At 37.4% G+C, this 27,231-nt stretch overlaps 1 protein-coding gene across 1 annotated transcript in view; it reads left to right on the plus strand.

The window, feature by feature from the left end:
• Positions 1–27,231, plus strand: part of LOC131948779 (A disintegrin and metalloproteinase with thrombospondin motifs 9) — a 130,840-nt gene that overhangs the window by 83,780 nt on the left and 19,829 nt on the right. The window contains exons 5-17 of the mRNA XM_059310461.1: positions 19,342–19,425; positions 19,685–19,800; positions 20,119–20,159; positions 21,286–21,391; positions 23,393–23,548; positions 23,927–24,077; positions 24,201–24,209; positions 24,867–24,977; positions 25,199–25,347; positions 26,109–26,172; positions 26,367–26,487; positions 26,685–26,821; positions 26,953–27,070. Coding sequence (XP_059166444.1) covers positions 19,342–19,425; positions 19,685–19,800; positions 20,119–20,159; positions 21,286–21,391; positions 23,393–23,548; positions 23,927–24,077; positions 24,201–24,209; positions 24,867–24,977; positions 25,199–25,347; positions 26,109–26,172; positions 26,367–26,487; positions 26,685–26,821; positions 26,953–27,070 — 1,363 coding nt within the window. The remainder of the gene's footprint in view (positions 1–19,341; positions 19,426–19,684; positions 19,801–20,118; positions 20,160–21,285; positions 21,392–23,392; positions 23,549–23,926; positions 24,078–24,200; positions 24,210–24,866; positions 24,978–25,198; positions 25,348–26,108; positions 26,173–26,366; positions 26,488–26,684; positions 26,822–26,952; positions 27,071–27,231) is intronic.

A 27,231-nucleotide genomic window follows, 5' to 3' on the forward strand; every position in this document is an offset into this window, starting at 1 on the left:
TATTATTATTATTATTATTATTATTATTATTATTATTATTATTATTATTATTATTATTATTATTATTATTATTATTATTATTATTATTATTATTATTATTATTATTATTATTATTATTATTATTATTATTATTATTATTATTATCATTATTATTATTATTATTATTATCATTATCAATATTAATATTAATATTATTATTGTCAATTATGTGATGATTAGGATTAGGATTAGGATTGCTGATTTTACTGTTGTTTTATTATACTATTATTATTATTATCAAAGAATCACTATTGTTATCATCTTCACCATCATCATCATTCAACACTTGCATACCAACAAACAAGCTAGATGAAGAGCACTCACAAACAGACAGCAGAATAATTTGCCCCTATTGTCGTACCATAGACGCTCTACTGCTTACATAACCCGCTAACCTAATGCTCTCTAGATAACTCTGTATGCTTAGCTTTTTTATGCTTGTGAGTAAATTCCCTTGCGAGGTGAAACAGATATGCACGGAGAAGGAGAGACACAGCGTGTGTGTGTGAGAGAGATAGATTGTCCCTCACACAAGTGATCCATGTTCTTAACATGGACTTGGTCTATTGTGTCAGTTGGTTAATAAGCGGCCAGCTTCATTAATATTTTTCTACATCAGATAAATATGTCCGCGTGTGTATTGCTTTACATTGGGAGTATACACAGGGGTTGGTTTTATGTTTCCAAGAGGCTTAGGCAATTTCAAAAGGGGCCCCCATTAACCTCAGATTCAAATTTTCATTGTGCATAATTTACTCATCAAAGCCTGAATTTTACGCCTTGGCATATAGAAATGGAAATGGTAAAACGGAGAAATACCAACACATTATTTATTTTTTAAAATCTTAACACTAATCACAGCACCGTTGTTTGTTTGTTGTTGTTGTTTTTTTTGGGGTGGGGGGGGGGACCAAAGATTTTTTTTATTCCTGAGGAGGGGGGTTGGGGCATGATTTTTCCATGTAGACCTGCGAACCAGTCCACCCCTGGGTATATGAAGAAACAAGCCAATTCTAATGTTGAGATTGTCTAGAATTTTAAAGTTCTGCGACACAGCGCTACTCTCCGAGTGCAGCGTAATGCGTGATGACTTAACCCGAGCCCCCCAACCACTGGTAGACAAGAAGCTTATTTGGGGGAAGTAAAATAAACATTACAGCATCACAAGGACAGATAAAATTCCTCTCCAGTGATTACATTACGCCAGCTGTTGTCCCGCTGGGATGTGGTTCGCTGACACCGGCTTCCAGGGAGTCGGAGATGGCATCTTTGTATAGAGGCGTCATTGGGTTGGGGCGTCACTGTTGGGGCGTCAGTGTGTGGGGCGTCACTGTGTTGGGGCGTCACTGTGTTGGGGCGTCACGATGTTGGGCGTCACGATGTTGGGGCGTCACTGTGTTGGGGCGTCAGGATTTTGGGGCGTCACTGTGTGGGGGCGTCACTGTTGGGGCGTCAGTTTGTTGGGGCGTCACTGTGTTGAGGCGTCACGATGTTGGGGCGTCATTGTGTTGGGGCGTCAGTGTGTTGGGGCGTCACTGTGTTGGGGCGTCAGTGTGTTGGGGCGTCAAGATGTTGGGGCGTCACTGTGTTGGGGCGTCAGTGTGTGGGGGCGTCACTGTTGGGGCGTCAGTGTGTTGGGGCGTCACTGTGTTGGGGCGTCACTGTGTTGGGGCGTCACGATGTTGGGCGTCACTGTGTTGAGGTGTCAATGTTTTTGGGCGTCACTGTTGGGGCGTCACTGTTGGGGCGTCAGTGTGTTGGAGCGTCGCTGTTTTGGGGCGTCACTGTGTTGGGGCGTCACTTTGTTTAGGGCGTCACGATGTTGGAGCGTCAATGTGTTGGAGCGTCACTGTGTTTGGGGCGTCACGATGTTGGAGCGTCAATGTGTTGGAGCGTCACTGTGTTTGGGCGTCAATGTCTTTAGGCGTCATTTTCTGGAGACGTCATTGTCTTTAGGCGTCATTTTCTGGAGGCGTCATTGTCTTTAGGCGTCATTTTCTGGAGGCCTCGCTTTATTGAAACGTGACTTTCAAGAGGCGTCACCGTGTTCGGGCGTCACTCTTTATAAGCGCCACTGTGTTGAGGCGTTATTTTCTAGAGACGTCACTGTGCTGTTGCGTGACTGTCGAGAAGCGTCACTGTGGAGAAGCGTCACTAAATTACGCCGTGATTTTAACGAGGCGTCACTGTGTAGAGAGTCACCAGGTCCACTGACATACAACACCACATCTCAACCCTAATACCCGATTAAACAATTTCCACAAATCCACCTTATAATAATTCAATATTGATTGTTTTTTTTTTTTCAAATAGCGTCGAAAACTTTCTTTCTTATTGGCACAAAGTCAAATTCATTTATTTTTTACAAATTTATTTCAAATAATTGATGCCATCAATTGTATTTATCGAACCAATCAACGATACTCAAAAACTAGACTCTACTGTCTTGATTTTGTTGAGCATTACGGACAACTTTCCTAAAGAACTTTCTTCGCGTGAATCTAGAACGATCAACATTGCCACCCCCTAGAATAATGATACAAACGTTTCGAAATGTTAATATATTATTGAAGCCCACGGTGAGCAAACAAATTTAGCCAGGGGACCACACATAGGCCGACCATAGACCTCTGTTGTGTCTTAAAATAAAGGTTTTTTTTTTTAGAGTTCCTGAAAACTGCGATGCTCTCCCTTGTTTGACGTCTCGCTGGTGTATTTTCTTCTAGAAAGTACTCGGATAAAGTCAAGGTCAGGGTTCAGTTTCACTTTGTTTGTGTTACGAGGCCGCTTGTTAAATAAATGATTTGTTACCCAGTTGTCAGACATTCCTGGCAAGTTGTTGTTGCTAGTTTCAGACCCGTTGTTAGGAGCGGTGGTAACTCAGCGGTTCTCGTGTTAGGGTCTGCCGTATCACGCGGTAGACCCGTCAGAATGGTGAGGGTAACGGGGGTAACTAAGCGGTTCTCATGTTAGGGTCTGCCGTATCCCACGATAGACCCGTCAAAATGGTGAGGGTAACGGGGGTAACTCAGCGGTTCTCATGTTAGGGTCTGCCGTATCCCACGATAGACCCGTCAAAATGGTTAGGGTAACGGGGGTAACTAAGCGGTTCTCGTGTTAGGGTCTACCGTATCACACAGTAGACTCGTCAAAATGGTTAGGGTAACGGGGGTAACTAAGCGGTTCTCGTGTTAGGGTCTACCGTATCACACAGTAGACTCGTCAGAATGGTTAGGGTAACGGTGGTAACTCAGCGGTTCTCGTGTTAGGGTCTACCGTATCACACAGTAGACTCGTCAGAATGGTTAGGGTAACGGTGGTAAGTCAGCGGTTCTCGTGTTAGGGTCTACCGTATCACACGGTAGACCCGTCAGAATGGTTAGGGTAACGGTGGTAACTCAGCGGTTCTCGTGTTAGGGTCTACCGTATCACACAGTAGACTCGTCAGAATGGTTAGGGTAACGGTGGTAAGTCAGCGGTTCTCGTGTTAGGGTCTACCGTATCACACGGTAGACCCGTCAGAATGGTTAGGGTAACGGTGGTAAGTCAGCGGTTCTCGTGTTAGGGTCTACCGTATCACACGGTAGACCCGTCAGAATGGTGTTATGCCAACGGTTCTCGTGTTACGGTCTGCTGTAACATGCGATAGACCTGCCGTCAGAACGGTGAGGGTAACGGGGGTAACTCAGCGGTTCTCGTGTCAGGGTCTGTTGCAGGCTTCAACACAAGGTAGATCTGTCATCACGACGATAAAAGAACTTGATAACGTAGCGGTCCTCAAATTATATCTGCTAAAGGACACATATGACTTTTTTTTCAAATATAGATTTCAGTCACCAATAATAATAATAATTGCAAAACTATAATCAAGTGTGGTCGGGTCGCTAAAGCTCATGGTTGCTAAACCTGAGTTCGAATCCCCGTGCAGATGATTATCGATAGCTTGGACCAGCAATCCATCTTAGATAGAAAACTTCAAAATCAAACAACTGCTTGTAGTTTGTTCTTGGGTGTAAGTAAATCCAAAAAGAAAAACAGGCTGAAATCGGAGCCAAGTGACTCTATGGCTCATGACAAGTTGAGACGTAATACTTAATTGTGCGGAGGAAAATTCCGTCTAATATTACAATTAAGAACAAAGATGAAGAAGAAATAGATAATCTAGTAAATTTCTTAACAATAAGCTCACAGCGTAATTTTTTTACAGAGAAATATTACGACAGGGTATGTTATATAAGAAGCGGGGAATCCCTGCTTAGGCATTATCTAGAGCAGGAGTTTTCAAGCAATGGCGTCTAAAGTCGTCCACAAAATCAGGGAATCTGTCAGCCAAGTGTACTCAGGCGATCTCCCCTGATATATTTATTGCTTGTTTTCTTAGACAAGTTTCAGAATATTTTTTTGTACGGTGTAATTCAATGCACTGTGCGACTGCCCATGCGTAAAACGAACGGTTGTTAAATAATTACTGTAATATGTTTTCTCGCTACGCTTACACGGTGTATTGTTACTCTACTCTAAAAATATTGTACTTCTGAGGGGTTTTTTTTTCGTGATTCTATGCCATTGCCAGATCAAATAATCAAATCGTATCAGAAGTGCAAGTATAATGGCTGAAGTGTTGACTTTACCAACAGAAACAGCAAAAAGCCATTTTCTTTTTTTTTTGGGGGGGGGGGGGGGAGGAGGCCCTTAAGCCTACACTTGTAGATGTGTGTGTATGAGTGTATGTGTGTATGTGTGTATGTGTGTATGTGTGTATGTGTGTATGTGTCCCCCACACTCACGATGCAGCATCACAGACACGGCCGCAATCTTCCATAAACAAACCCTGGCATGGTTCTCACTTACTCATCGCCGGGGTCGCGTCAAATGTTGCTAGCCCTGCTTCAAGTCTGGGTTGTTGTGTTGTTGTTTTTTGTTAATAAAATAATCAAGGCTGTTTCACGTAGAGGCCGGCTCTAGAGGCGGGGTGTTGGTTTATGTCCTGTCGTCAGGGGTAACGGGGGGGTGGGTGTTGGGTTGAAGCTTCTGCTGTAGGTCTCTAACACTTGGTGCTTCTACAGTTGGCGTTCTTACAAACGGTGCCGAGGTGCTGCTGTTGGAGGTGCTGCTATGGGGGTGCTGCTATAGGGGTGGGCTGTTATGAGAGGTGCTGCTATGGGAGGTGCTGCTAAAAGGAATGATGCTATGGAGGTACTGCTATGGGAGGTGCTGCTATGGGGTTGCTGGTAAAGGAGGTGCTGCTATTGGAGTGATGCTATTGGAGGTGTTACTATGGGAGGTGCTGCTATGGGGTGCTGCTAAAGGAGGTGTTGCATTGGATGTGCTGTTATGGGGGTGCTGCTATCGGACGTGCTGCTAAAGGGAGTGATGCAATGTGAGGTGCTTGTACAATTGGTGCTCATAAAATGGCGCCCTTACATCTGAAGCCCCTACAGTAGGTGCTTCTGCAGTTGGTGCCCCTACAAAATATTCGTGCCCCTACAAAATATTCGTGCCCCTACAAAATATTCGTGCCCCTACAAAATATTCGTGCCCCTACAAAATATTCGTGCCCCTACAAAATATTGATGCCCCCACAAAATATTCGTGCCCCTACAAAATATTGGTGCCCCTACAAAATATTGATGCCCCCACAAAATATTCGTGCCCCTACAAAATATTGGTGCCCCTACAAAATATTGATGCCCCCACAAAATATTCGTGCCCCTACAAAATATTCGTGCCCCTACAAAATATTCGTGCCCCTACAAAATATTCGTGCCCCTACAAAATATTCGTGCCCCTACAAAATATTCGTGCCCCTACAAAATATTCGTGCCCCTACAAAATATTCGTGCCCCTACAAAATATTCGTGCCCCTACAAAATATTCGTGCCCCTACAAAATATTCGTGCCCCTACAAAATATTCGTGCCCCTACAAAATATTCGTGCCCCTTCAAAATATTCGTGCCCCTACAAAATATTCGTGCCCCTACAAAATATTCGTGCCCCTACAAAATATTGGTGCCCCTACAAAATATTAGTGCCCCTACAAAATATTGATGCCCGCTGCAAGCGCTACTACAGTTTAAGTGCTCTTTCAGGATTCTTCCCAGGACGATTCTAAACAACGACTGTTCCGTCTTGGTGGGTCCATTTGTGATTAGCCTATTGTTCAACATTACATAAGTTTGAGTATAATCAGTGTAAAAATTATTAATTAGTCTTGACCGCCATAAACCATCAGCACACTGAACAACTCTCAGCATCATACCCCCCCCCCCCCCGCCCCTCCCCCCCCCCCATAGAGCCATGACAAGAAAGATCATTTTAAAATATATAACACGTTTACACTTTTATTCAGATCAAATAAATAAACATAATTATTCCAGTTATTACTTTTATAGCTTATTGTCAAATTTTATAAATCAGGCAGTATTTTAATCACAAGAAGTTCTCAAATTTTTTACGATTCTTTTTTTGTACCATCCACATCTAAAACGGTTTCATCTCTCCTCTTTATCCCACTCACCTGTTGATTGTTCTCACCTCTGCCCCGGCAGGTGAGCGACACGTGCCTCTACTATTGTAACTACATGAACACATTGCGTCCAATAGCCGGCTCTCACCCGAGTCTCTGATTGAAGCGGCCCCCACAGCGAACAAAAAAAAAAAATGTTGAAAGAATGACTGTACTTTTACTCAATGGGTCGCTCCTAACAGTTCACGAACCACTATCTTGATCTCATGAAGGGTTTGTCCTCATACCGACTTCAACCGATTAACTCAGTCCTTCTGTTTAAAATAAGTTAAAACTACTGTCATCGAAATAAATTCTAAGAAGTAAAAATTGTTTATTTTTTTAAATGTCTTTGGTGGTGTGTAAAATAAAATAAACTCTTATCGAAATAGTTTACGAATTCAGTATAAATGTAACACGTCGGAATTGTTTGTTACTTAATTAATTTAATTAATTTTAATTAATTTTTTTTTTTAAATAGCATAAAGAGGACATTGAGCTAACATGTGGTTAAACAGAATAATAGTATAAATATAAAAATTACTTATTGAAGGTCTGCTGTGTGCAAGTAATAAATTGAATCTTAGTGAAAATATGTGCGTGTTATTAACATAAAACAAAGGTCTGTTTTTGTGTGAGTAGTATAAAAATTACTCTTAGCAAAATGTAAATTTCATGAAAAAAAACTGGCAAACTTGCTGTTACTCTGTTTCCTGGACTTGCTTGGCTTCCTAATGAAATTACCTCCCTTCCTTGATCCCTGTTATTCTACTGGTGCTGTGGCCCCTTAGGTCAGGCTTAGTAAATGTGAGCTCGACCCAGTTCCCATGCCCCATATATGACCGGCGTTTTAGGTAATCAAGTTGCTCTGGTCTTCCGTGGACAGGGCTCAATGGCATTTGTTTTGCTTTTGTTATAGATGTGTTTTTCTTTACCTAGGGGTCGCTACTACAGCACGCCAGTGTACAGAGGGGTGTTTTAACAACATGCCCATGTATTGAGGGGTGTTTTACCAACGTGCCCGTGTATTGAGGGGTGTTTTACCAACGTGCCCTTGTATTGAGGGGTGTTTTACCAACGTGCCCTTGTATTGAGGGGTGTTTTATTAGCAAATCCAAAAAACAGCAGGCCGAAATCGGAGTCAACGTCCTACAAGGCGCAAACATGATTGACACGTAATATAAAATTGTGTTAAAGAAAACCCCGTTCAACATTACAGTTAAAAACGAAGAAGAACACCGGCAAATGATAGACAACCATACACACGCTTTTGTTATGTAACGCACATGTTTTAAGACTCACACCTTTTGAAGATTTAAAACAGAAATAATTAAAGCATCATTAAATAACGATGGTATTTAGTGGGGAGGGGGGGGGGAGAGGATGGTGAGCCAAAACAAAACAAGAACCTCGTGAAAAATTTATTCTGCTGTTTAAGCGAAATCAAGTGCCAAGTCGGTGCCAGTATTGTTGACTGATGCCATTGAAAAATCTCATTAAACAGTGTCTGCTTACCGATTAGCCGTACCGTCAAACAAAAGTATCGTATATCTGTTAGAACTGTGGGTGGGTGATGGTTATCGATGAATACATGAGTACGGCTAATTAAAAAGTATCACAGAGAGTTCATAGTTCACCGAAATAAAGCCGTGGATAATACTCTACTTCTGTTATAGATTCATGTGACGGATGGTAGAGAATACGACTGCTGAGCCGAAAGTCTCGAGTTCGAATTCCGAGCTTATGTCAGTAGAACGTCCCAGGGTCCATTCCAGCTCTGATAGGTACCTGACTCACGTTAGGGAAAGTAAAGGCGGCTATGGGCATAGTGCTGACCACACTATCCCGTCATAGGTAACAGAAACATGGGAACTCTACTTCACCTGGCGCATGGACCTTCATGTTCGAAAGGGTACTTTACTTACTTTTTTACGTGATAGATTGCATTATTCATTTGATTTATTGTAGGCAGTTCTGATTAAACTACTGTGATTTACCACGACAGGACCGATAATCGCATGGCGCATCGCAGTTATCGCACGTGATATCATGCTAACATCCTTTATCGTACCGTCATAAAACTACCTCAACCCAACACAACGTCAAGCAACGTACGTCATATTATGGTTGCTTTCAACACTATTGATTCAACATGATGTTTATGAAAAAAATTTAACTACACATTATTCATCATCATCTTTTCCCGTTCGTGCCCAAGACACAAGGGGTAGTATTAGTCGAGTTTTTTTTTTTGTTTTTTTCAAAGAAGTCGACATATATGGGATAATGTGGTCAGCACAAAACCCACCTGAGTCAGGTACTCATCAGAGCTGGGTGGACTAGATACATTCGGGTTAGCAGCCGAGCGCTCTACCATTCGACCACACCATCCCACACCTTTGTTAGTGCTCCTGTAAGATTAATATTTTAAGTAGCCCACGCCCCTTTGGGTGCTAGTTTAGTACACCTGCGTGGTTGCTAGTTAAGTACACCTTGTGAGTGCTGTTTTGGGTATATCTCTGTGGGTGCTAGGTTAAGTACACCTCTGTTGGTACTGTTTTAGGTACATCTCTATGGGTGCTAGGTTAAGTACACCTCTGTGAGTGCTAGGTTTAGTACACCTTGTGGGTGCTAGTTTAGTACACCTGTGTGTCTGCTAGTTAAGTACACCTCTGTGGGTGCTAGTTTAGTACACCTGTGTGTCTGCTAGTTAAGTACACCTCTGTGGGTGCTAGTTTATGTACACCTGTGTGGTTGCTAGTTTAGTACACCTGTGTGGTTGCTAGTTTAGTACACCTGTGTGGTTGCTAGTTAAGTACACCTCTGTGTCTGCTAGTTAAGTACAACTCTGTGTCTGCTAGTTAAGTACACCTCTGTGTGTGCTAGTTAAGTACACCTCTGTGGTTGCTGCATTAAGTACACTTGTGTGGGTGCTAGGTTAAGTACACCTCTGTGGGTGCTAGTTTAGTACACCTGTGTGGTTGCTAGTTAAGTACACCTGTGTGGTTGCTAGTTTAGTACACCTGTGTGGTTGCTAGTTTAGTACACCTGTGTGGTTGCTAGTTAAGTACACCTGTGTGGTTGCTAGTTTAGTACACCTGTGTGGTTGCTAGTTTAGTACACCTGTGTGGTTGCTAGTTTAGTACACCTCTGTGGGTGCTAGTTAAGTACACCTGTGTGTGTGCTAGTTAAGTACACCTGTGTGGGTGCTAGTTAAGTACACCTGTGTGTGTGCTAGTTAAGTACACCTCTGTGTGTGCTAGTTAAGTACAAGTATGTGTGTGCTAGTTAAGTACACCTGTGTGTGTGCTAGTTAAGTACACCTGTGTGGGTGCTAGTTAAGTACACCTGTGTGGGTGCTAGTTAAGTACACCTCTGTGTCTGCTAGTTAAGTACACCTTTGTGGGTGCTAGTTTATGTACCCTTACTGTCATTTATCATTTACACTTGGCTAGTTTCTCTTCAAAGCATCCCTTCGTGTTTTGTAACTGTACCCGGGGTCGTTACGGTCCAAATTGCTTGCCCGTCTACAGTTCTATTTATCTTAACCTTATTACTCAGCAGTAAACTAGTGTATATGTATACCAGTAGCGCTTGTTCCGGATAGCTTCACAGTTTATGTGTATTATAAAGTGTAAGATAATGCTGAGAGGCGACAGCGTCACAACATTTTTCGGGAATTACCGAACGGCGATGGGGGAAATTCCGATCCCCGTTTAACTTACTGGGTAACCAAATCGTCCATTAAGTCGTGTGGGTTATTCCATTCTTTCCACGTGACTATTTCTATTCGAGCAATTTGTAATACTATCGTATAATTTTTGGAGACCTCTTTTTATTTAACATAAAATATTTGTAAGAAGATTGTTCATATACGAGGTGAAGTGGTATATTTACACTATTAATCATACCTAAATTTTCATATAGCTATTCTAACCGATAATAGATAGGATATTTAACCAAGATATAATTAAATAGCAGTTTCCATAGGCTAAGTTATAACGATATTTACTTTAGTAACTGCATTTACTGTTAGCCGTACCCATATAGTCGTAAAGTTTTAGTTATAGATAACGATACTTACACCATTCGATTACGATACTCTTAATCTCATGGTTTTTTTTCTGTAGCCGATCATATCATGAAATCACATTAACCTTTACTTTCCCTAGCTTTATTATATATATATATATATATATATATATATATATATATATATATATATATATATATATATATATATATATATATATATATATATATATATATATATATATATATATATATATATATATATATATATATATATATATATATATATATATATAGGTATATATATAGGCATATATATAGGCATATATATATATATATATAGGCATATATATATAGGCATCTATATATATATATAGGATATAGGCATATATATAGGCATATATATATATAGGCATATATATAGGCATATATATATATATAGGCATATATATAGGCATATATATATATATATATAGGCATATATATATATAGGCATATATATATATAGGATATAGGCATATATATATATATATATATATATATATATATATATATATATATATATATATATATATATATATATATATATATATATATATATATATATATATATATATATATCCATGCTACCTGACGTGCTAGTTTCCAGTTGGACAACTCGATGTCACAGAACATGACGTTAATAAATGACCTCCCTTTATTGTTCCATGCTGACCTTCTAAATCTCGACTTCTAAATCTATCACCTGGATGGCTGAAGCCTGGTCAGCGAGGAGTGACCACTTGTGTTGAGCAGAGAAGCCAGTTGCTGACCACAGCATCCGGTTTTGTGACAAGTTCAAACGGTCTAAAGCCATTCATTTTTATTTTACTGTCTGAAGCTAAAGGCAAGGCAAATGCCTGGTTAATGAATGAAAACCCCATCAAAGTAACAGTCTATAGAAGGATATCTTATAGGGAGAACGTGCATTGCTTAAGTTTATGAAATACAACAGCGTCATGATACGGCAAAGTCAATTGTATAACAGGAAGATAATTCCTAAAGCAGCTCACAGCTTTCATGTCCGGTAACTCCGCGAGAACTGGACAGCGGTTAATTCCCTTACAGTGTTTCTGTCACGGCGCATGTCCATCCGCCGACCACTCCTGCGGATAGCAGGTCATTTATCACGTGACCTACATGGTTATCCATGGTTACATGGCGGTGTTTGGATAGGGGTCATTAATCTTATCCCCCACGTTTTCCACCCCCTTCCCTCCTCTTCCGTACGATCATTTTTCATGTTTCTTGTCCGGCGAAATTTTGCCGGTTTGACCGTATAATCAGTCTTAAATTTTGTATTAACCGGCAGGGCCAGTGTTTGGACGTGTGACCTGTCCGGTGTGGCCAGAAAGGACTGTCCATTTTTCTCGCTGGCTGGACGGGGGAAGTGGTAAAATGCCAATCTTATCATCGCCAGAGTCACTTCGTTATGACAGTGTGCTAGGATTGATGTCTATTCTCTCGCCCACCGCAGTACACCCCCCATCTCATAGTTTTATGATATTATTTTTTTGGTGTTTTTTTTTTTTTTTTTTTTTTTTTTTTTTTTTTTGGCTGGTGGTGCTTCTACCTGTGATAAACCCATCCATTCCCCAGTTGTCTTCTGTTTCATTTATCGACTACATTTTTCTTTTAAAAGAGGCATTATTCCCTATTTATGCATTATATTTGTATCAAAAAATTGTATCTTACAAATATATTGGATGTTTTGTTTGCAGGTTCGAGTAAAAAATAAACGTTAATAATCTTTCATACAAATAATGTTTTGGTAATTAATGGGGAAAACAAAGGTTTATTACATTGGTAAAATGTTATGGTAGTTTGTGGGGAAAGAAATGTGTATTACACTACATAGACAAATGTTATGTTATTTTGTGAGAGAAGAAATTTTTTACACAACTTAGAAAAATGTTATTGTTGTTTGTGGAAAAAGTTATGTTTATTACAAAACAAAGAAAAATGTTATGGTAGTTTATATGTGAAGATATGATTATTACACAACGTAGAAAAGTGTTATGGTAGTTTGTCGGGAAAGAAAAGTGTATTACACAACATAGAAAAATGTTGTTATAGTTTGTGGGAAATGAAATGTTTATTACAAAACAAAGAAAAATGTTATGGTAGTTTGGGGGGGGGGAGAAATGCTTACTACACAACATAGACAAATGTTATGGCAGTTTTTAGGGAAAGAAAAGTTTACTACACAACATAGAAAAAATTGTTTTTGTTTGAACTGGCGCGGCCCATTACATGAAAACCTTGCTCATTCATCATCCCGTGTACAAGACCCATCAATTCCACGATGACAGAAAACAGCGCGCCTCCTACAGAACCTAATTACATCACATTACAGCACAGGCAAGTAATGGCGTGTTTACATCCAGCAACAGCATGGCAAGAAATATTGGACGTGCATTGCGCCAGATAACAGAAAATTGTCTGTCTACTCCTCTACTCCATAAGACAAAAATTATACAAGAATTGTCGTGATCTTCCACAATTAACTAAATGTGTCTCTGCTTTATCTAATGAAGTCAGTTTATCAACCCGAAGTTAGGACTGGGGAAAAATACGGTGTTCATTATGTCCTATGCTATATAAAATAGACGTCTAGATTTGTAGTATTGCGAGAAAACTATAAATAAGTATTCGCCTGGTGTTAAATAATAATATCGCAATAATATACAGGCACTTTAAGGCCAGCTGAATGTTAAAATAATGTGTTTATTCTTTTCTCCTTTTAGTGTAAACTTAATACAGCTACTTTACAAAATGAAGTTACATGAAAACAAATTATTTTAAAAGTGATATAAAAAGACCAGCAAAAATGTCAAAGTTTGTTATTTATTTTATGTCTTTTGTTTATATAAAACGATCGCCTGCATGTCTGATGTTTTATTAGAGCAACCAGTTCTATATCCGGATTCAACGAAAGTGCAACGTTTCGCCTTCGTCAGCTGGAAATGTATTTCTATTTGACAAGATGAGCGCCCTGAGATTTACTATCCAAAATGTTGTTTTTTCCCCCGGCATACAAATAAAAATATTTAGCTGAACCATGCTCGTTCATGGCGTCTGGCGTGCCTTGAGTTTATGTAACTTTTATATTCGTGTTACTAACACAACCAGATTAGTTCTGTGCCTCCCTGTTTAGCTCTCTGGAACATCTTGTGACTGTCTAAGGGGAATTATCCTAGCTCTCACATACCTTTATTGGCTTAGCTCATTATGTTTACGCTTTCATTTTATTTATTTTTTATTTTTCTTATTTTTTTAAAGTTCCGATCTTTTAAACATTAGATCATTCATCTTAATTATTCCTCGAATTTGATGTTAACCGTCTGTTAAAAAAGAGCTTTTATCGTAATATCGTAATTTGATGTATTAACGATATAGAGGTTCTCGGATTATACTGCACGACCACAGAGACATGCGTCCCAGAAATATTAAAACTCCACTGTTTTTAATTCAAATATGTAGGTATACAGTTGAAACTGAGGTGAATATTTTAAAATTAAGATGAAAACGTGATCATTTCTTAACACTTTTTATAATGACAAAAAAAATTGCAGGCGGATCACATTTAAAATTATTACCGTTTAGAGATTAAGTCAGTTCTCTAACATTTAAATCTCCGACAGTAAGACATTTTCAAGGGAAATAGCTACATTCGAAACTAAACTAAAGCTCAGTGAAACGTACTTTAGATATCCAGTCTCGGTAAGTAACGTTAACCTACCGGTAATTAGAACATGCTCTACTTCGTTAAAAAATATATGGGTCGCTTTATTTTAGTCAACGGCGCTGACTGAAAGTAATTTCCTCGTAATGAGATCAGTTGAAGAGTTTAAAACGGAAATTCCTATCACGGCAGCTCTTGGGAATTAGGCTTTACTTCATTAAGATACAGGCAAGTTGTTTATTATTACTTCTTCGCGCAAGGCCCGTAGAATAAGTTTTGGATGGATGGTGACCGGTATATTTTTAATTAAAATAAACTTTTAAACACATAAACTTAGTCTACAGAGCAAAACTTTAACTCTGTCTTATTCAACAAACATACTTCTTGCTTTTATGTTTTTGTTTTGTTTTGTTTTGATTTATTTTCTTTTTTTTTCTTTTAAATAACAATTTCTTGTTTTGTTTTTTTAAATAAATATAATCTTAATCTGCTTCATTTATTTACTTTATTAGATTCGACATAAGAAGTTTATTTATTTTATTTATTATAACTGCGTTAAATTAACAAGGGGGAGAATCGTCTCTACTTTTTAACTCAACAATTCCATTAGATTTGCTCCCTTGCTGAACAAAAAAAAGGGACTCAAATGCGAAGGCTGAGCTTCCTTGTTAAGACACAACCTCACTCAGAGAAAATAGCCTTGTAAACAAACAATACATCATACGAAAACTGCAAATCACAACAAACTACGAAACTGCTGAGTTTACAACCCAAAAGTTTACCAAAATACACGTAGCGTCAACAATGTGTGGTTTTTTGTTGTTTTGGCATAATGCTTCGCGGAAATTTGATGAGTCGTTTCGCAACTCGCGAGGTGTGTGTGTATAGAGTTTCTTTTGTTTTCGTTTATTTTTATCTGATGAGCTGCCTGGTTGACTAGTGACAGATAGAATTGAGGTGAAGATGTTTGGCATGTTGGTGTTGGAAGTTAATGGTGTGTACCGGTAATTAGCACCGTGTTGTTTGTTGCTAATGTTGTGTGTAATTGATGAAAACTTTGGTTATAGGAGTTGATAGTGTGTTGCAGTGAATAAGTGAGTTGTTAGAAAGTAGTTTCATTTGACGGAAATCATTTCAATTATATATTCTTTTTTTCTTCTTTAGGTTTTTTTTTATTTAGCTACATTTGTATACAGATACACATAACATTGAATTTGTTTTTCTTTATTGATCTATTTATTCTTTTTTTTATTGTGATAGCCGATCCAAAGCAGACTGTTTTCTCCAGGTGGGTGGGGGGGGGGGGGGGGGGAGGGCACTTGAAACTTCCAGGGGGTGCATTTAAAATCTTGGGGGGGGGGGGGGGGGCTAACACCGGTCAAAGTATAGAGGCCTACTTTAAAGTATTTCTTTTTATTTCGTCCGGGGGAGTGGATCAGTGTACGCTTCCCCCCCACCCCCCCCCCCCCCCCCCACCCACCCCCAATTCGAATCGGAAAGATGCCTGAAAGAAATGTATTCTAAGTCAAGTCCTCCCCGAGCGCCAGTTTATGTGTCCGCCTCTGAAGTGTCTGTATCTTACGTAGCTATCGACTCTGATGGTGTTTTCTTATGTATGTAACCTGACAAGATATATTGTAGGGCTCAGACAACGTCGAGGCGACCCAGCATTCTTTAACCAGCCGTAAAAACAAATTTGCTCCTGTAAACAGAGAAAAGTACAGGGAGATAACCGGGTAGTTTACATAATTTCTTGCGCAAGGGAGATAACTGATGCTTTTATCTTCAGTTGTTGAGAGCAAAACTCTTAGGAAGACAATTCGAGACACCAGTGGTTCTAAAAAAAAAAAGCGTTCATAAATTGAATCTGTATTAATTCTGTAATGAACTAAATTTAAAAAATAATATGTTACAGCTTCAAAGCCAGTAAAGTTCCTCTATAGACCCAACGATCTATTGGGTAGAAGTAGTAGAGTTAATATGTTTTTTTATATGAAGCAATAGTATGGTCAGCACTATGTCTAGCCGCTTTTACTTTCCCCATCGGGAGTTAGGTACCCATCAGAGCTGGGTGGACTCAGGGACTCTTAACCAAGATTCGAACTCGAGACCTTCGGGCTAGCAGCCAAGCGCTCTATCCCATCTTTAAAGCTAGCTACTATCCTATAATTTTCGCCATTTTTTAAACTTATTATCTTTTTATTTATTTTATTTTTTGAAAGTCTAATAGGATTGTGAATGCAACATTAGTATGTAATTTTCAGGTAATTTAGATTATGTCTATGTATATGTTTGTCGTTTTGGTTTTTGGTTGTGGTTGAATGTGTTTAGCTTTAAAGTTAGGTTTGTATGTTTATATATATATATATATATATATATATATATATATATATATATATATATATATATATATATATATATATTCTCAAACGTCCATATTTGTATATAGATATTTAATTGGAAATGCAATCTTTCCTAAACCCGGGCGACGCCGTGTATATGTTGCACATTAAACACACAAGTAATGGTACTTTACAGATAGGTGGGGTTTTTTTTTTTACAGAGACCAGGGCAGTGCCTTGCCGGAATGGCTAGTATTATAGATTATTTCGACTCATTAACTTCACTAATGTGGCACCAAATACTTTTAACTTGTTTACTACTTACCCCCGTCAGCGCGTGCACTTTAAAACACAAACATCTTGTTGCCGCCTCTGTAGTGTCGTGTCGTGTGGTGCTGGATTGTCCAGCACCCTGCTGGCAATTGCGGCGCCGACTCCTTATCTCCGCCCCGTGTGGTGAGACCTTGCATTTACCGGCATACACCTCGGCCCTTAGTCTTTTATGTCGAAGGTTTTTTTATCAATCATACCCAAAACCTCAGATATATTACAGATTATAGAGTTCAAATCTGAGTTGGGTTTTTTTCTTATATAAAATATGGCGTCAACGTGTTTCGTCTCTCTATGGCAGAGGCGTAGCGAGGGGGGGGGGGTTACATGTCCCCGGGCGCCGGCCGTAGGGGGCGCCAAAATGAATTGGAAAAAAATTGAAAGCTCATTTTAGCTGCATTTTTGCATTATAAATATAAAAAATATATGGGGGGCGCTAAATTGAAAGTTTGTCCCCGGGCGCAGGAAAGGGTCGCTACGCCTCTGCTCTATGGTCTTAGTTTGTTCATTAAATTCAGTTTTAATTTACCCGCCTTTGCCAAAAAAAAAAAAATATTATTAGTAGACGTATCAGTGTTCGTATAGTACCCTAAATTTATTCAAATAGCACAGACATATTTTCCACGAATTATCGTAACCAGATAGTAACAAAATCTGCAGACTAAAGTCTGGTAACTTGTCGTCAACAACTTCAGACAAAATAAGTCCAACGTGGCCAGATTGTTTTATCATAGATCAAAGAAGAATATCAGTTCGTCTTGCTTTGCTTTAGCCCAGAAATTAAAACCGGAAAAACAGAAACTATAGATAAAGTTAAATATATGAGCTATTTTCCATTTTTTAATGATGCTTTTGACGTGATATGATTTGTTTACTTAAAATATTTATACTCTAAAACTAATATTTTTTGGAGAAAAAACATGGCTGTTGTTATCGTTCATATTTAATTCATGAGTAGACTTGTCAATATTCCATTAGCTTAACACTGCCGCGATGGTTGATAAGTGTTCAGATTTGGTTTGCCTTCTAAGATCACTAAAAACCTGGCTAATTTGACTAACTGGCTGCACGGTTTTATTTTGATTCCATCCCCACGCGATTTAGCCTGTTAGGCTTGTTCATGCGGTCCTCTTTTTTAAATATCCATTTCTCAATGCGCAATAGCTTTATATATTAACAGCACTAAAGAAAGTAAATTAAGTCAGTTGCTACATGTTTGCCTGATACATAGAAATCTTCAGAAAATATGATGGGCGCTTGAAGTACTCTCTTAGTAAATACAGTATTGCATCTTGTTGTTTTTTTCTGCCCTGGTCGTTACACGGATGAGTTTCAGGGTTAGGGTGACTTGATAACCCAGAGGTAAAACTATAAACACAAAATAAGTACACTCTCAGAGAACTGATACACACCTAATAGTGTCTGTAATGTAATTATTCTTATTTACCACGATGAAGACAACACCGATTAAATCCTGTTTACCTGTTACTTGTTTTGTTTATTTCTTGTATGTTATTTACCTTTTTATTAGAATTGAAGAATTCTACTAGATATAGGGTGTTATGAACGGCCAAAAGTGCAGGTATTTTTTTCAGGATACAAGTGGGTTCATGGCATAAAACATTAATTTACCCAGTTTACATCGTATCTGAAAGAAAAAGCTTAAAGAACTTAATTTCCTAGATTTGAAAAAACAAAATATCACTAAATAATCGTCTGGTGGCTCAGACGAAAAACTGACGTCACCACCAAACTGTGTCATGCTAACCGACATACGTCAGAGTGTCTTGACCTGGTTTCCGTGCTAGACTCAAGCTCCGGCTCCTTATCTTTCATAGGGTGAGCGCACGGCCGTTACTCACCAACTGCCGACAGGTGCGCATGTTTCACTCATTTAACTGCATGCGTGACGTCTATGGATTCCCCTTGTATGCCCGTTAACCTTTGCCCGGATGAAGAGGTCACGGATAATTAGTCGGCTTGAGCCATGCTCGTCATTTTCTGTAACGTCACATTTTATGTAACATCATATTTTCTCTAACGTCGCTTGCTTTAACATCACTTGCTTTTACGTTCTATTTGTCACATTCAAGTACTAGATTATCCTTTTTGAGATGTTTAATAAATCAAGTCTTCTAAACCCCTACTACACACCGAAAAATATAACACCTCAGTACAACATTGCCATTAATTATCCTGCTTAAAACTATTTCTTTCTGTTTCGCAATGTTCAAAGCATTGATCGGTGTCTATGTAATCCTCTCATTTTACAACACGGCATTGGTAGTAGACCTAACAAGGGTAAAACTTGATAGAGTTAAACTCGTGTGTTGGTTTTATCAATGAACTTTGTTTTCTTTCATTTCAGGTGAAAAACATTTATCAGCATCCTTCAATAGGCAACTACATCAATGTTGTTGTTGTTAGACTTATTATCTTTGAATCATCATGGGTAATTTTTTTTCTTTCTTTATAACTCACCGTAAGGAAATACGTTTTAAAGCCCATAAGACACTATATATGTGTGTGTACATATATATATATATATATATATATATATATATATATATATATATATATATATATATATATATATATATATATATATATATATATATATATATATATATATATATATATATATATATTACTAGGCCATACATTTTTATCTTAAGCTCGATATTATTAATTTCTGCTCCCTGTCTGATTAGGAAACTCCCTTCAAAGTCTCCACCAACGCAGCTTCCATGTTAAAGGATTTCTGTCAGTGGCAGAAAACAATTAACAGTGTAGAGAACCATCATGACACAGCCATACTTATCACGAGGTAGTTTTGCTTGGTTTTAACGTGATTTTAAAAAAAATACAGTCTAGGGGAGGTAACTGTGAAAATAGTATTATCACGCTTATAGGCTCCCTTCAATTATTTATTTTTTAAATAATATTTAAGAAATGTTTTACGATATTATGAAGTGATATAATATCTTTCTCTAAGTGTTATCTATAATAATGTTTTAATGGTATTTAATTGGTAGAGTTTAAACTTTCGATTATTTATTTTTTTCTACTCGTGTTTAAACTTTCGAAATTTTATTTTCATATATTGTTTATGCATCTCATTCGAATTTTTAAATTAATCTTTCAGAGAGGATATATGTAGAGCAGTGGGCAAGTGTGATACACTAGGTAAGCTTCACTTTATATTTAAGAGCAGTGTGCTGTTTTCGACGGAGTGGTCGGTCTTACATCCGACTTCAACTATTGCTTCCCTTGGGTTTTTTAAAAATTCCGCCGGTGAAACAATAGCGAAATATTGTCATTTGGGATTTTATTTTATTCTATGGGAAGCCAAAACATAATGTAACCAGCTGTTATTACGTACAGGTCAATCGAATCTAAGCAATATTTTTACTTTATCTCGTCCATGTTAATTATACTGCGCAATTAATGAATCATCAGGTTTACCAATGTCAAAATAAGGTCTTCTTGTTCGGTCAAACATTATCCATTCCTTTAAGATATAAATTATCTTTATATTTAGAATCCCCATATAGCATATTCATATCTCACGTATATTAATAGCATTGGTTTTTATTGCCGAGATTTATTTCCTTATTTTTTAATATAAATTATCACATATCTTTTCATAAATGGCATCAACCCTATTAAAGCTGTTTTTTTTTTAAAACAAATGTCTAAAACTAAATACGTTTGAATGAAAATCTCCCAATTTAAAATTAAGGCAATAAATCTTTGAAGCGCCGCATACAATAATCAAACCGGTATTTTTGTCGAGCTTACCGGGTTGAGCTCTGTGTTTATAGGCTATGTCGGGGTGCTATCACTCAGCCTAAGCTAAAATCTTCCTTAAACCCCAGACAACCTCTCGTCATAGCGCGCACATTCTTTTTGTCTTACGACACCAGAGTGAAGACACCCACTGTACCAGAACAACATTATTCTAAATAAATATGTACACTTTCGATCACGCAAATTTCTAACCATTTCTACCTTCCCTTCTCCCTTCCTTATTGTCAAGCAATATGTCTAGTTAATAATTTAATAATGTAGGGTTAGGCATGAATGTCATCAATCACTTACGGGATGGAGGTCAGTTTTGTGTCTATATGCTACTAGGGGGAGCAGGATGTGGCGAAATGGATAGGCCCATTTGATAGACAATTTATTGTGTTTAAATATATTTAAACATGTCCTTTTTATGTGTCAACTCTGTTTATTTATGCAATAACTGTAGTTGGTATTTGTAAATTTAAATATCACATTAAGAAACTGGTTACTGATTATTTTTTAGGATTAGCAGAGCTTGGAACCATCTGTGATATTAATAGAAGCTGTTCCTTAATTGAAGACAATGGGATCAGTGCCGCCTTCACTATAGCTCACGAGTTAGGTCATGTGTAAGTAGTTGCATATTTTGTCACATTTTGTTACGTTTCAGCACATTGTTAGTATCTATGTACATAATTCTCTTCGTGGACACCACGACGCAAGCCGACTATCTATCCCCCCCCCCCCCTCGCTCTCAAAGCATGCGAAAAGTCACGCTATCACCCCTACCAGCCTGGTGAGGTGTGGTCCACCCCGAATGTTTACAATCGTAGAGCCTGGTAGAATTAGTGACGGATATTAAGGGCAGATAATTTAGTTTTTTAAACGATTTGAAACTGGGGGGGAAAGGGGGGGGGGGGGTGGGTGTAAGAAGTTCTGCTTGATCCTTTCATTGTCGTCTGTAAACTGTCGTCACGGACGGCTGCTTTCGCGGGTGGGGGTGGTATCGAATTCACAAATTATGAATTACTGAAAAGTAGAAAATAAAACAACTAAATAGCGTCTTATGCTAAGCCGCGGGTCGGCTCGCATAATATTATTCACGTTGACTATGTGACTGTGACTCCTGTGAGTGTTACATAGATTCTAGATTTACCCCAAGATACAGCACATTTGACTTGCCAGCAAAATAATTCACTATTTGTGTTTGGTCTAATCTCAAGCCAAATGTTTTGAGCAGAACAATCATTGATTTTTTTTAAAAAAAAAGATAGTAAGTAAAATTGTTATTAGTAAAGTAGAGCTGATTATTGATTATTGCTAGATCTATCTATATATATAATTCTCTTCTGGGATCAGTTAGAAAACAAGCTGCAAGCGCGCCTTTGCAGTCCCCTCTCTTCCTCTCTATCACTATCACTACCACCCCCACCCCCACCCCACATGATCTGGTGAGCGGTGTTCACTCTGTTTACATTTTACAATCATAGAGACGGGTTTGGTGACGGCTATTAGGGGCAGATAATTTAGTTTGAAACGATTTTAAACTTAGAGGAGGTAACTAAGAGGAGGCTGCTTTCACGTGGGGGGGGGGGGGGGGGTTAGTGTTTCTAAGCAAATATTTTCAATGGCAGCATTGGTACTGTCGAATTCACAAATAATAAATTACTGAAAAGTAAAAAAAAAAAAAACTAAATAGCGGCGTATGATACGCAGCGGGTCGGCTCGTATGTTTAAATCGTATTTGTATAAGAGGGGTTCGTTGATATTGTATTGCTGTACACAGCCCACATCAACAAAATTAATACATTTAATTTGTGCCAAATGTTTTGATTTTGTTCTGGCCATTCTACTACGGGCAGTTGTAGTGTTTGTCGTCTGCTAGTAGTTCAGCCTGGTACAGTGCGCCTTGCTAAGAGAAGGTTCAACTGACACTGTAAAAGATTTTGCTCTGTTTTTGTAGTGAAGTGCAAGATCTAGATCTAGATTCGATATATTTATATAACTAATGTTGTATTGTTTTCACCTCTCCCACAATAAATCCTCTGGACTTGGATTTGATTTACTCTAGATCTAGATCTAGATCTAATATAGTCTAGATGTAGAGTTTTAGAGAGGGTGGACGGGTATATTCTAGATCTTTCTTTTCTGGTGCAGATTTTTACCGTCTTGGCGTGTTTAGTGTACTGTTTACCATTGTTTAGTAGCTTTAGTTATTAGATTTTTAGAAGTTACTAATTATATATCTATTATTATCTATATCACACTCATCTAAATGAGTATAAATATCTAACACAGCCCAATAAAATAATGATATTTTTTTTTAATTTTTATTAAAACATGTCTCTAATATATAATATATTATATAGGCCTACATCTACTAGTATAGTTAACTATGTCACTATAGTATAGAATTATAGAATAGATAAACTACTACTGACTTATAGATCTAGCACCCTCCACTAAACTCTACACTAAACCTGATATTACAATAGGCTACAATTAACAATGAAATACTAATAGTAGTAATAGCCTTCCAGTTTTGGTAAAATCCATTCCTACAAGCAGGAGTAATAAACTACAGCAGCTATGAAAATGATGATATAATAATTTTATTACTATTTTTTCAGATTCAATCTACCTCATGATGATGACAAACAATGCACAGAGCTATTACCTGAAGATCAGAAATCAGCATTCCATGTTATGGCCCCAACTCTTGACTACAATGCAAGCCCATGGGATTGGTCAATTTGCAGTTCAAGACTTATTACAGAATTTATCGAGTTAGTTTTTAAGTACTTAAACAGAGGTCTTATAAGTTATCATCTAAAATCTAAATTCACTATTAATTTTTTAGATTAATTTCTATTGTAGTGTTGGTTTATCTGTAGAACTTAATTTAGACTCAATCCATCTAATATCAATATATTATAAACATTTGCTTTTAATGAGATAATTAATTTTAATATAAAAGCTACTTCCTAAAAATGTAACCTTTTTCATCCTATCACACTCATCTAGAACAATGTGCAGTTAAGCCTAGATTTTCCTAATGTTTCCATTGTTTTCCTTCTCTGTTAAAGTGCTCCAACTTACAAAATTTTAAAAACTTTCTCATGCCAAGGAAACATAAATTAATATATATTATATCACATCTACAGAGCTGGATATGCTCATTGCCTACTTGATGGAAATAAAGTCAAAACTTATACACATTCATTGAAAGACTTCAAAGAGCCAGGCTGGACATATTCAGCTGACAAGCAGTGTGAACTTGTGTTTGGACCAAACTTTGTTATATGCCCACAGTCAGTAAGTTCATTTTGGAAGTCCCCATCCTGTTAGACATTTCATAAGCTACTAATTTAATTTGTAAACTTGTAGTATTTTCCTCACAAAATCTGAAGATATTTTTCTTTTCTGTTTTTTTTTCAGATGACATTGGTAAGTATAATTCAATACATTAACTTCAATTATTAAATCTGCATGATTTCAACTAGTAACTTAACTGAACAATTTTTTTTTCATTAAATTTTTATAATTTATCAACAAGTAAACAGTGGTCGGCGTGGTCGAGTCGGTAAAGCTCATGGTTGCTAAAACCAAAAAGTCTCGAGTTTGAACCCTCGGGCAGATGAGGATCGTTAGCTGGTGACAGCCACTCTTCTAGGAGAGACAACTCCAAAATCTAACAACTGCTGCCTTGTAGTTTGTTCTTGGTTGAACAAAGCTAATCCAAAGAGAAAAGCAGGCTGAAATCAAGAGTCAATGGCCTCAATGGCGCATAACCAGTTGACACGTATACTTAACTGTGTAGGAGGCATGGTCAAGTTGGCAAAGCTCATGGTTGTTAAATTTGAAAAAGTCTCGAGTTCAAACCCTTTGGCAGATAAGGCTCTATCCCTTTCAACACTAAAAAAAAAATTAAGAACAAAGAAGAAAGAACAAGTAAACTACAATGTGAAAGTACTTGTGTGTTGTTACCTGCAAATAGACTTTGTCCTTCAGTACATTTGCTGAGGATTGTGCATTATTGTTGGCTATTAAGCAAGCTGTAGTATGTATAATATTTTACATGTACAGAGATGTTTTTACCCTCAGCATCATCCAGTTTGCCGAAGACTTTGGTGCACACCAAGTAATGGTACGGATACAGGCTGTCGCACTAAACATATGCCATGGGCTGATGGCACACCGTGTGGTGAAGGCAAGGTAAAACAAAATAAAGCTCAGATAAACAACACTGATAATATTATGAACTAGTATCTTAGATGTTCTTATATTTACTCCTTCGTTGAGTAAATTTATTTAAGGCTTACTGTTAAATTTGTAAGTAGCTATTATGGATATTAATTTTTGGGGTGTAATAGTAGAAGCTGTTGAATTCAAGGATATTAGAATTTATTTTTTAAATCTATCTTCACTGTTCACAGATATGCATGCAAGGTTCATGTAAGCAGGTTCCTGAATCTAAACCTAAAGCAATAAATGGTGGCTGGGGGAATTGGAGTGCTTTTGGTGGCTGTTCTCGAACATGTGGTGGAGGAGTAAAGACAAAGTATCGTGAATGCACAAATCCTGTGTAAGCATTTGAAAGATTAATTCCATTCATTAGTTGTTTTTTTGTGTTCCTTATGGAATGGCATATTGAGGGATCACTTGGTCAGCGCTATGCCCAGAAACTTTTACTTTCCCTAACGTGAGTCAGACACCCATCAGAGCAGGATGAGCTCAGGGCAGTCTTACAGACTCAAGTCCAAGCAATCAAGCACTCTACTGCCGAGCCATGACTCAAAATTCAAAACATTCCCTAACAACTGGCAGAAAATGTATCCAGATAGTTTATACCCTTGTTATAATATACCCTGACCAAGTTTTTCTCAGTTTTGCAATACTGTGGGTTTTATTATTTAAAAAATCACATCTATGACTATTATCTTTGTTGCAACAATAATAATTGAGAATAAATCAATATCAGCATCTTAAATAAAAATAGCATAATTCATTTATAGGTCTACTTCTGCTAAATCAAAATACTACAATAATGCCTTAGGCAAAAAAGAATAACATGTAAATAATGTACTTGGCTCAACATTAGTCCAACATTAAATGTCTGACAACAGAATATTTTTATTTGATAACAGTAGTTCCTATGCAAAATTTTATGTTTAGTAGGGCTATATATGTCAAGCCTAATATTTAATAGGGAGTCTACTTTTTTTACAACTGCAAATTTACTCTCAATTTCTAGATCTATATACATAATTATAAATGCATGTACTTTTTAAAGCTAGTAATAAAGAATGGTTGCCTTCATTATAATAATGTACATTCATTTTTCAGACCACAAAATGGTGGCAAATATTGCTTAGGTTTTAGAGAGAAATTCAAATCTTGCAATATTAAGGTAAAGTTTATAAAATCATTGTGTAAATACTTTGGCTAGATTTCAAAATTTCATTAAATTTATTTAAATAATGCATTGTAAATGCTATAATAAAATTAGTAATTTATATGTATTTTTTGTGTGTAAAAAAGTTATGAATGCCAGAAGTAATGTTACAGTTAATTAATATTACTCTATCTTTTGAATGTGTATAGCCTTGTGATGAGAACGCCCAAGATTTCAGAGAAGCTCAGTGTGAAAGTGACGTGATGAGAAAAAAATTTGAATACCATGATTCTGCTGCGAACTCCACTTGGAAGCCAAAGTTTTCTGGAGGTATGATGTTTGGACACAAGTTCTGGTAAATATAGGCTATACATTAGTACAATTGCTTTAACTTTTAAAAATGTAGCTCATAACCTGAGGACAAGAATAAATAAACTTCATTTAGTGGGAATATTAAAAATGTATTAAACTAATTCTTTCAGAGTTTTATAATTAAAATGAATTTTATGAAACCTTTATTTTTGCAGTGTATACTAGGTTTGCTTGTAGGTTATACTGCAATGCACAAAAAAATTCAACTCTTACCCAGCTCTCAAAAAATGTAATTGATGGAACCAAATGTGGAGAATACACTGATGACATCTGTATCAATGGCCGCTGTTGGGTACATATATTTAATTATTGTAGTTGCTTTGACATGCATATTTTGACATTCATATTTTTTAATAAATATTCTAATGACAAGCTGATATTCATTAAAATAAAACCAGTACCACGTTTAATTTTTTGTCAAAGGCAGTGGGATGTGATAACAGATTAGGATCATCTGTGAAACGAGATTCATGTGGAATTTGTGGAGGGGATGATATGACCTGCCGTACAGTGACAGGAACTTTTAATAATGCTATATATGGTAAGAAAACTGTTGTTTGAAAGGTGGTAATCTTACTGGGTTTTTTTAGTTGATTTGGTTCATAAATAACTCAAATACAAATTTAAAATATTTTGAAAGAATAGATGTATAATGAAACTGTTACTTTTAAATGAAAGACTAATTCTTCAATAGCAAAAAGT

The sequence above is a fragment of the Physella acuta genome, unplaced genomic scaffold (assembly GCF_028476545.2).
Source record: "Physella acuta isolate Inbredline_101_S28 unplaced genomic scaffold, ASM2847654v3 ptg000660l, whole genome shotgun sequence".
Taxonomy (NCBI): domain Eukaryota; kingdom Metazoa; phylum Mollusca; class Gastropoda; family Physidae; genus Physella; species Physella acuta.